Genomic DNA, 11,463 nt, shown 5'->3' on the forward strand with positions numbered 1-11,463 from the left:
AAAATGTATTTAATGGTATTTATTCCAATATCACACATAATTTTTTTAATTCAAATATTCTAATAAATAAGTACGAGTACGACATTTTTATGCATACACTTCACAAGAGTAGACGTACATTTAACGTGTTTATTGCTCACTTATCTTATCTCGGCGTTTAGTGACCAAATAAAACGAGTTCAGGTAATAACAAGCATTATTACTACTACCTAATTATATTTTTGTTTTTAATAAATTAGTTTATATATCTACCTACAAAATACAAAAAATAAATACATTAGCTGCATTATTATAAACGCAACAGTAGTTTTTTTTATAATTTACTAATAATTAATTAGTTGCATACACTATATTGTAATGTGTATAAATTATCTTAAGAGTTGTATAGTTTCAAGGTCATAATAATACTATATATACAGTTAATTTCTAATATACTTTTAAATTATAATTCAGATTACTATACTATTGAAAATACAATTTAAATTTTGTATTTAATAATATTTAAAAAATGTATTTGATTTATATATTTTACAAACAGCTTAATCTTTTTTATTTATATTATTTAATTCATCAATGATCTTCGTTAATTTATTATGACCTACTTATATCAACTATAATCGATCATGTCATTGTCGTCAGTTTGTCACAATCAGAAGATTTTTCGAATATTAAATGTATTCAGAATGTTCCCGAATAATTTAGCTACCTATTTTTAATTACAATTATCTGTATATTTCGATTATTTCTATTAATTTTGTTTCCTATAGAGACCCATACAAAAACGTTAAAAATTATTTTCATAAAAGTAAAATTATACATACTATAATAAATATTTTAAAATGCTTGTAACTTGTTTAAAATTTAAATATTTAAAAACATCTACATAGATTATATAATTATTATAGTTAAACATGAGTTGTACTTAGTTAATGCATGAAAACGTTGTTAAAATATACGTAAAGAATATTAATTTTTTTTCGAAAATCTAAGCAAAAAAATTAAAAGCAAGACAAATATGCAGATGTAAGAATATTAAAGAAAAAACGCACTTATATATTTTAAATCTCTAACATTCAAAATATAAATGCATGCAACTACATAAAATAAAATGGGGACCAAATAAAAAAAAGTTTTATTAAATCACAACTCTGCTAATAAAATATAATTAAGGACCCGGATTTTATGCAAAAAATATTGTTGAATATGCTCATATTTATGAATACAAAAATAATAATTCATAATTGGAATAGTAAATATTCAATTTAAAAAAAGACTATTGAAATTTAAATTATAATTGAATTTATATAAAAATAAAATTCTAAATAATATCAACTAATAATACTTTTTATCCGTCAAATTATAACATTTTTCTGAGTATTATAAACAATTTATTAGGCGTAGGTATATGAAAAACTATTAATGATAGGGTATGCGTATTAAATTGAATGTATTATTAACATATTTTATGAACAAATAAGAATTGTATACCTGACTTTTGTATACGTATGCAAATTATATATGCTACAAACAAGTTTAATACATAACCCATACGTATACTAACGTATTTAATACTTATATATACATATATAGTTATACATTATATATAATTCAAGTAAAAAGGCAAGTTTAAATTATAGGTTTTAGCTTGGAAAACGAAAAAAAAGTCATCAGTGTCCCCGCTTGACTTATTAGATATTCATTACTTAGTAGAACCTTGGGAACCTTTATCATAAAAATCAATAAAATCATTGTTAAAATATTTACGTATATGAATAGGGCTGTCTTCAGTTGTCCGTGTTGTTTCAATTGAGTTCTTAAAATGAAGTTCTCAACGAATTTTGAATTTTGGTACCAAATAAAAGCAATGACAATAAGAAATATGCTCATTAAACGGAGGGAAATCAAAAAAACATTATCTGTAAGTACATTTAGCTTTATTAAAAAAAAAAAAATATATAAATAAAAATAACGTGTATAATTTATTAAAATAAATTAATATTATTTAGGAAATCGCTATTCCAGTGTACACATTAGGACTTTTAGTTGCGATAAAATTATTGATACCTAATCCTCATTTTCCACCAGTAACGGTACCTCAAGAATCTCCTGATATGTATAATTATTTATACGGAAATATAACTGTAGCCCCGTCGACAAAACATGTACAGGTAAATTGAATTATATAGATTATGCCATTATGGATATTAACTTATGTTAAAATACAGGTATTTATAGTAATAAATAATAATTCATGCATATTATAATATACTTGTTGAATGATAACGTTATAATTTAATGTGTAACCAAATTATAGATTTTTTTAGAAAAAATGAATGAAATTTGGATGCAGCGAGACGGAGAAAAAATTAATTTTAGTGTTTATCAAAACAAAGATGATATATCTGAAATACAAAGAAATAATCCGGAAATGGTTTACATAGCCTTATTATTCGATGATGATCCTATTCAAAATCATTCGTTAAGGTTTTATAATTTTATACAATTTATTAATAATATTATTTTAATCAGTAATAGTAACATACCTATATAATTATGTTGCATGATAAAATAACATTGATAAGTTAGTTATTCAAACATTTCGTAAGCTATAGAATAGAGGCAATAGAGCATTATTGTGCATACGATTAATTATTTATCAAAACATAATGTTGTTATATTTTGTAAACAAAGGATAAACTTCAACTTAATAACGAAAGGCGCAGCACATGTTTTTAATGAAATATTTTATTTAATTATTCAAATTAGACAATTTATTTATATCAACTAATCCTTATTTTATACTTGGGTTTTTAGTTATAAGATTCGTACTAATCCGTTTTACGATTCATCACCATTACCATCTAAACTTTATGGATCAAGCCATCAATGTCGAAAAGTATCTGCTAATAAATTAACGAAAAAGTTTCTCCATCGGCATCACCATAATAACAATCTACATAATGAAGAAATATTATGTCCAGCAATTCATTACATATACTCTGGATTTATAGCCCTTCAGACTCTAGTTGATATCACCAAGATTTCTCTGGTTACTAATTCGTCTATAACATTACCAGATTATAGTTTTGTTCTTTTTCCTAAACCAGCTTATACAGCAAGTGGGTGTGAATTATATTGGTTATACTTAGATAGATAATTTTATTAAAATAATATTTGTAAAATCAAAATTATTTACAGATTGGTTAATGGTATTTCATATGGTTATACCTCTTTATGTAGTGATTGCTTTATCGCAATTTATTACATATCTTTTAGTACAGTTAGTTGGCGAGAAAGAAAGGAAGATAAAAGAAGGAATGAAAATAATGGGTCTTAGAGAATTGGTATTTTGGTGTTCATGGTTCAACATCTACGCAGCTTATGTAGTAGTACTTTCATTAGCCAGTACTATAATATTATACTTACTAGGAGTTTTCAATAACACTAACTGGATTTTAATATTTTTATTAGTATTTTTGTACTCGATTACAGTGATTTTCTTCAGTTTTATGATTTCTCCATTCTTCGACAAATCACGAGTAAGTACCAGCTATATTTTATGATATTATTGATATTAAATATTAGTGACATACGATGTAATATCAGTAATATAGGAACATATTTTAAAATTAAAATTACTAAAACCTTCTTAACTTATCTCAAAATGTTTATTATGTATTAAAAAAAAAACGATTATGTCTTCAGAAGATATTTTATATTTTTATATTTATAAAAATTAGTGGATACTTGAGACTTCAGTCACTCAGTTTCATATTATTATTTACTTACAACAAATGATTTAAGGGATTTTATACCTTCTTGTATAGTATCAAAAATACAATAACTATTTAAAAACTATTAAAAAATTCTACAAACTTTTAAAAGAAATGTTTTTTTTGTTTTTTTTTTTAGACAGCTGGAATTCTAGGAAATTTTGTACTGAATTTGATAAGCCTTTTGTATTTTTTGCATAATTTTATTGACCCGTCAAGTAAAAAACTAATGTGGTTAATATCCTTATTAAGTCCATCGGGTTTTGCATTAGCTATTGATAAAGCTATGGAAATGGACTTGGCGGGTGAAGGCCTTCATTTTAGTAATATTTGGGATGGTCCAGGAATGTCGTTTGGCGAAAGTTTAGTAATCATGGCATTTGATGCACTTATCTACGTGATTCTAGCTTATTATTTTGACATGATTTTGTCAAGTCAATATGAACGAAATCGTTCTCCTTGGGTTTGTTTTAATACTTCATATTGGTGTACTAAGGTTCCAGAATCAATAGAATTTGATGAAATTGATAGATATACCGTCTCAAATCCTGACTTAGAACCTGTACCAGAGTCCATGAAAGAACTTAAAGCAATTCAAATAACAAATCTCTGCAAGTCTTTCAAAGGATCAACAAAAAATGTTATAAACGGTAAATTAATTACCTATATTATTATTTATATTTATGAGTATATTAATTAATTTAAATTCATGAGAAATAACAAAACATTTAAGTTTACATAAAAATATTATTGTATTTATTTAACCATGTTTTATGATGGTAGTCGACTTAAAATATCAAACAACTATTTACATAACGTACATACACTGTTTATATTACATTATACTATTATAATGTTAATTTCAGGTATAAATATGACAATATACGAAGGAGAGATAACTGCTATTTTAGGGCACAATGGTGCTGGCAAAACAACATTATTTAATATACTAACGGGACTTACTGAACCAACATCTGGCACAATAAAAGTATTTGGCTATGATGTTAGAAATTCATCAGATGTGATTAAAATAAGAAGAATGATTGGGGTTTGCCCTCAATATGATATATTGTTTGAACGACTTACTCCTAGAGAACATCTAAAATTCTTCGCTACTCTTAGAGTAAGTATATATTCGTAGTTAACAAAGAATATTTAAATTATATAATCATGTTCAAATAGAAAATTAGTATACATACTCTATACACAATACAGATATGTATTATTATGTAAACTCTGTGCTGACATAATGTTTTAATTTTATTAAGGGACTAACTTCAGAAAAAATTGATGATGAAGTTCAAAAAATGCTTTTAGAACTTTATTTAACTGATAAAGCAGATAATATAGCAAAAACTTTAAGTGGAGGACAGAAACGAAAGTTATCGGTTGGTATCGCAGTAATTGGAAATCCAAAGATCATAATACTCGATGAACCTACCGCAGGTGTTGATCCACCAGCAAGAAGACATTTATGGTCACTTCTTCAAAAAAGAAAAAAAGGAAAGGTATTTTTATAACAAATAGATATCTACGAATAGCTATTTATATGATGCATATATATATATAATAAATAGGTGATACTATTAACAACTCATTTTATGGATGAAGCTGACATCTTAGCTAATCGTATAGCTGTAATATCAAAAGGATGTGTAAGATGTTGTGGTTCTTCTATATTCCTTAAAAATAAATTTGGTATTGGATATCATTTAACGTAAGTTGAAAAATTTAAATCATTATATACCAATTCGGAGTAGGTGCATAATATTTTTAAAAACTAACTACAAAAAATAGTATTTTCTGTATAATTTTGAAATTAGTATATGATTATACCTATTAAAATAATATATCAAACAAATTTAATTTATAACAAAAAAAAAATATAATATATATTATCGGGTTAGCGAATCACGTATAATTAAAATATATTCTTACAAATATATCTTTTATATTACTACATTTAGTAAAAATTACATTAATTAACGAATAATCTGATATTTTTAGATTAATTCTAAATAACAATGCAAAAGAAAATTCGATAATAAAAATGATTAAAGAACACGTACCAAATGCAGAACGAGCAAGACGCCATGGATACGAGTTATCTTTTGTACTACCATATGACAGTGTGAGTAAATTCCCGCTCTTGTTTAGACAAATTGAAACAGAAATTAGATCTACAACTAACGACTTGGGTATTGAAAACTATGGTGTATCAATGACTACATTAGAAGAAGTATTTTTGTATCTTGAACAAGGCCAACATGACAATGCTGGAAAATTAGCAATTGAATTATTAAAAGGACAATCGGTGACAAATTTTAATAGGTGACTGATATTGATATATTATTATTGGTATATAGTATTAACTGCTATTAGCTAATAAGTTATGAATTAATAATTATAATAGTTATAACCCGAGCTACTGGTAACCTTCCATTTTATAACATTGAAAAGCACTGTAAAAAACATTATAACTTATAAGTATTAGTATTCTATAATAATTAAGAAATTATATAAACTTCTTGCCCTGCTTATAAGTTAGTTGTTTTATTGTTTTCATATATAAATGTTATAATTCATAAAATATTATACAGAGCATAATTTATTTATTTATAAAAAAATTTTTTAATTTCAGGGGATCAATTGATACAATACATAATGTTACTGTGAGATCAAGCATTATATATGATCCAACTAATTGGAGTACAATTATTGCCCTGCTAAAAATGCGAACCAAACGAGTATTACGAGATGTTCATAAGCTTTATGTTATGATATTATTACCTGTCGTATTCTTAGCTACTGGAATTATCTTAAACAAATTAAGTCATGAAATTCAACCAATACGAAATATTACTTTAAATAATAGTATGTATATCTTTATGTTAATATATTACTCGTTTAAAAAGTTGTTAATTTTTTTTTAAATTTATAATAGAATTCTTGATTTTTTGTTTAGTTACTGCCATAAAATTTAAGTTAATATTTACTCGTATAATAGTTAGATTGAATATTAAATAATTTAAATTAATTTAACAAAAAATATAACAAAACAAAAGCTAAGATAAAATATTTTTATTATTTTTATTGTGTAAATAGTATAATGTTATTTCTGGTCTAAATGGACATGTGTATGTGTAATCATGTTTCATGTAATAAAATTGAACGCGTGTAACGCGGGGTTAATAGTACCTATGTATAAATATATTATTTAATTATATTTGTTTTTATTACATATTTAATTTACTTAAGTGTTACATTTATTTAACTGAATATTAAGTTTTTAAATAATTTTTAGATGTATATAAAGAAGACAGTCGACTAGTTGTAACTTCTGAAGAATTTTCAAATTATTCAACACTGGATTCAGATTTTTACACTGGCACGTTTTCCGGATTATTAGATTTGCCTTCCCACCTAGGAGCTTTGCGAGAACGGCACTCATATAATACAACTTATTCATCAATATTAGCACTTACAGTTTATTATAATGACTCATTTATACATTCGTTGCCGATAATATTGAATTCTATCACTAGCACCTTACTTGGGTAACTTGATAAAAAAAAATAAAATAAATCATATAAAATATTGATACTTATATCATTTTCAACATTTATACTAATTATTTTTCAATACAGGTCATAAATATATCGTAGTATTATAGTACATACCTATATTATAATATTAAATCTAGTTTAAGTAATTAACTTGATTTATTATTATATTACAAATTAAATTTTGTATTTAAAAGAATAGAATGCTGTGTTTCTCCTATCTTAGATAAAAAGTACTCTAAAATGTATTGACTATAATTTATAGCCACTCATATGACCTATATAAATGACCAATACAAAACAGTATCTTATTAATCAAGTATCAAATGTCTTCATTTTTAATATTTAAATTTATTTTATAGAGATCAAATTGATATTAAAACAGAACCGTTTAAAATGGAATACAAGCAAAATGAGTACAGTTTTAGTCGTTGTTCATCTGCATTTTTCTTAGGAATAGTATTTGTTTTAGTTCCTGTGAGTTTATCTGCTGATCTAGTCTATGATAGAGAGGTAACAGTCAATTAAGTTAATGCATAAATATATATTTTATTCGTATACTGTTAGATATTAGTGTTAAATTCTCTTAAGCATATTATTATATGTATGATTTGTTTAAATACATGCTGTGTTTGCATTTCATTTTTATTTTATTTTTAATAGTTTTACAATAATAGTTTAATACATACAATGTCTATAAGTGAAATGTATGTATAAAATTATAAAACTATAAATATCAATGCTTGATAACTAAAAATCTCTGAGTACCAATTAAATTTAATATTTTATTTATTATTTTAATACTAAACAATATGTATCAATATATAAAGCTGTAAGATTTTATTATTTTTATATTTTATAGATTAAAGCCAAAAACCAGCTTCGTATCAACGGTGTAACTTTTATGCAATATTTCAGTTCTTATTTTATTCTTTTAATTTCAATGTTACTTAGCATATTCTGTATACTTATAATTCTTATAGCTTTATTCCATGTTGAAGGTTTAGATTCTCCTTTTGCAATAACAACCATGGTAATATTACTTACAGCATATTGTCCTGCGGCAATATTATCTACTGCGTGTGTATCATATTTTTTTGAAAAAACTGATTCAGTACAGTCTATACTACCAAATGTGACCTCACTAATTGGTGGTGTACCATTTATAATAGTAGCTTCACTAGATATGCTGGGTATACTTAGTGATTTAGGATTTGCACTTCATGTTCTATTTTCTTCCACTAATTTCGTCTATGTGCCTTTCGCCATAATTTACTTCATAAATAGTGTATATCGGGAAAACGATGATCATGTTCCTTTTATAAAATATGTTAATAAAGAAATAGTTGCAATTTTAATGGGTTGCATAGGCCAAATTCCAGCATTATGGGTTATTTTAAAGATATTAGATTCTAAATCAAAAAATAAAAAAACTTCAACAATTACTATTGATACTCAAGATGAGGGTGACGATGATGTAAAAACTGAACGGATCAAAGTAAATAATATTATCAACGATCAAGTGGATTGGCCAGTAATTGTTGTTCAGGTATTCAGTGCGTAAATAACTATACATATTATTTCAAACTCAATTTTTGAGTATTTTAATTTTATATAGAATTTAAAAAAAGAGTTCTCAACCCAAAATTTGAACTCAAATATAAATTGTCTAATAAAAAAAAAATGTACGAATACAAATAATGAGAGAAAACTTGCAATTCGAAATCTATCATTAGCTGTAAATTCAGGAGAAGTTCTTGGATTGTTAGGTCATAATGGTGCTGGAAAAACAACAACTATGCGCATTATCACCATGGAAGAAAAAGAGTCATCAGGAAAAGTTTGTAAAACATTTAATACTCTTAAAGTCCATTTAATTTAAATTTATGTTATACATTTTTGATAATATATTTTTTTAACCGTCTTATATTTAAGATATTTATTAAAGGACATGATATTCAAGAATCTGTAGATATTGCATATAGAATGATTGGATATTGCCCTCAACATGATGCTTTATGGAGTTCATTAACAATCAGAGAACACTTGCATGTTTATGGTGCTATTCGAGGAATCTCAAAAGATCAAATTAAAAAGTAAATTATTATTAAAATGTTGGTAAAAAATAAAAATTGATATTTAGATGTAATTTTAAAACGGTTTTATCAAAAAAAAATATTTAATTTAACTGTTTAGCGTGTTTAATTTTTTTTAGTATTGTCGAAAAATATATTGAAGGCCTTCAAATAACTGAACATGCAGATAAACAGGTTAGTTGTTGTTCAGGTGGAACAAAACGAAAATTAAGTTTTGCTTTAGCAATGATTGGAAATCCAAAGTTGGTATTGCTGGATGAGCCTAGTACCGGCATGGATCCAAGGTCAAAAAGATATTTATGGGACGCTATAATTAGCAGTTTCCAAGGATCTAAAGGTGCAATTTTAACCACACATTCTATGGAAGAGGCAGACGCGTTATGTTCTAGAGTTGGAATAATGGTTAAAGGCCAACTCAGGTAAAATTATTTTCAAAGACTTTTTACATTTAATAACTATAAAAAAAAAAAAACATTTGATAGATGTTTGGGTTCCACTCAATATCTAAAAAACCTTTACGGCGCTGGATATACATTGGAAATAAAATTAAAGCCTCGCGGAGACATGGATGATGTTAAAAATTTTGTAATAACATCATTTCCAAATGCAATTCCAGAAGAAGAATTTGCTGATCGATTAGTATTTGGAGTTCCTCAATCTACAGTTGAATCATTAGCCGATTGTTTTTTGAATCTTGAAAATGGTATTTAATTTATTAGTTGTTATTTTAATATAATAGAATTTCATAAATCACTGTACTCAGTACTAAAAAAAAAGACCATAATATAATACTACTGAATAAAATATTTATATTTATTATTTACCCACATCTGTATCTGTATATTATACTTATATTACTTATATTAGATTAGGAATAATTATAATTTAATATTTATAGTAGAAAGTGGTTCCCCCATAAATCGGTAATTTTAAATTTAAAAAAAGCGGACAAATAGACAACTAATCTGTTGTAAGTAAAAGTGCCAATTAGGTCGTTATTGAATAGGTCATTGTTATAATGAATGTATTAAATTTGGATTCAATGATCAAATGCTATATATTAAAAATGATTCCGAGCGAAGACAATTGTCAATTTGTTAGCTTATATTTATATTACTAAGTAAATTAATTTATTATGTATTTATTTTAGTATTAAAATAATTTATTATAGTATGTCGCATACCGGACTATACGTTTTAACCCCTTTTCCAAAAACAGTGTACCACAATGTCCATTTTATTATATTAAGATTACATATTAGTAATATCATAGGTTAAATTAATTTTTTCCGAAAACATGGCATTTATTATATTGTCAATTATAACATATATTATTGTAGTAAACTTTTGAGTCACTACTGATTTACCATAGAACGGTATGAATATAATTCGTGGTATAATTAGGAAAATCCTTAAAATTAATCTTTATATTTTGCACACACATATAAATATATATTATAATTTATAACATAAAATAATATTAGCTATTAGTAAAAAAAAATATCTGCAGTAAATCTCATCAGTCCTTTTTTTGCTTATAATACATTGATTTATAATATAAATTTGTCTGCTAATTTTATTTAGTAATTTATTTATAGTACTAGGAACACATGTAGTTACTGCAATAATTGTTACTTATTTGAAATATTAACAGTTCTATTGATTTTTCAGCTAAAAATATGTACGACATTCAAGAGTATAGCTTTAGCCAAACAACTTTAGAACAAGTATATTTGAAATTCGCACATTATGAAGATAGAGAAGTAATTGAAAACATTACAATGTAAATTAAATCATTTAATTAGGTAATTTTTATCAAACCATATATAGATACTTACATTTAACTCTTAAATAAAAACTTAGAATTTTAGATTGAATAAGTTTTAGTAATATAATTTATAAATTATATAAGAATTCTGAATATTTTAGCTTGAGTGCTTTTAATTACTCATTTTAAGTTATGAATTATTAGTAGATAGTAATATAAATAATGTATAAATATATATTTAAATTAACAATACAATTATATTCG

The 11,463-nt window shown here is 24.9% G+C and overlaps 1 protein-coding gene across 3 annotated transcripts; it reads left to right on the plus strand.

Annotated features, from left to right (window-relative positions):
- Positions 1-98: 98 nt before the first annotated feature.
- On the plus strand, positions 99-11,255 carry LOC113560926 (ATP-binding cassette sub-family A member 5-like). Of its 3 annotated transcripts, XM_026967053.1 has the most exons (20): positions 99-183; positions 1,777-1,918; positions 2,007-2,168; positions 2,315-2,484; positions 2,815-3,119; positions 3,199-3,539; positions 3,913-4,423; positions 4,640-4,896; positions 5,042-5,281; positions 5,351-5,490; positions 5,781-6,104; positions 6,415-6,647; positions 7,078-7,330; positions 7,699-7,849; positions 8,199-8,885; positions 8,955-9,176; positions 9,272-9,432; positions 9,552-9,851; positions 9,915-10,135; positions 11,103-11,255. In XM_026967053.1, the coding sequence occupies exons 2-20, from the start codon at positions 1,820-1,822 to the stop codon at positions 11,216-11,218; spliced, it is 4,893 nt and encodes a 1,630-aa protein (XP_026822854.1). In that variant the 5' UTR covers positions 99-183; positions 1,777-1,819; the 3' UTR covers positions 11,219-11,255. The 3 variants fall into 3 exon arrangements, 2 of the variants coding, with proteins under 2 accessions (XP_026822854.1, XP_026822855.1); XR_003406138.1 differs by lacking the exons at positions 9,915-10,135; positions 11,103-11,255 and having other exon boundaries at positions 9,285-9,432; positions 9,552-9,689; XM_026967054.1 differs by lacking the exons at positions 9,272-9,432; positions 9,552-9,851; positions 9,915-10,135; positions 11,103-11,255 and having other exon boundaries at positions 8,199-8,892; positions 8,955-9,170.
- The last annotated feature ends 208 nt before the right edge of the window (positions 11,256-11,463 follow it).

Source organism: Rhopalosiphum maidis, chromosome 1 (assembly GCF_003676215.2).
Source record: "Rhopalosiphum maidis isolate BTI-1 chromosome 1, ASM367621v3, whole genome shotgun sequence".
Classification (NCBI taxonomy): domain Eukaryota; kingdom Metazoa; phylum Arthropoda; class Insecta; order Hemiptera; family Aphididae; genus Rhopalosiphum; species Rhopalosiphum maidis.

What these genes read in the sequence shown, in the direction of transcription:
- LOC113560926 (XM_026967053.1), top strand. Translation starts at nt 1,820, where the DNA reads ATGAAGTTCTCAACGAATTTTGAATTTTGGTACCAAATAAAAGCAATG. An exon ending in AAATCAAAAAAACATTATCT is followed by an intron (nt 1,919 to 2,006) that starts GTAAGTACATTT and finishes AATATTATTTAG; the next exon opens with GAAATCGCTATTCCAGTGTA. An exon ending in TCGGTGACAAATTTTAATAG is followed by an intron (nt 6,105 to 6,414) that starts GTGACTGATATT and finishes TTTTAATTTCAG; the next exon opens with GGGATCAATTGATACAATAC.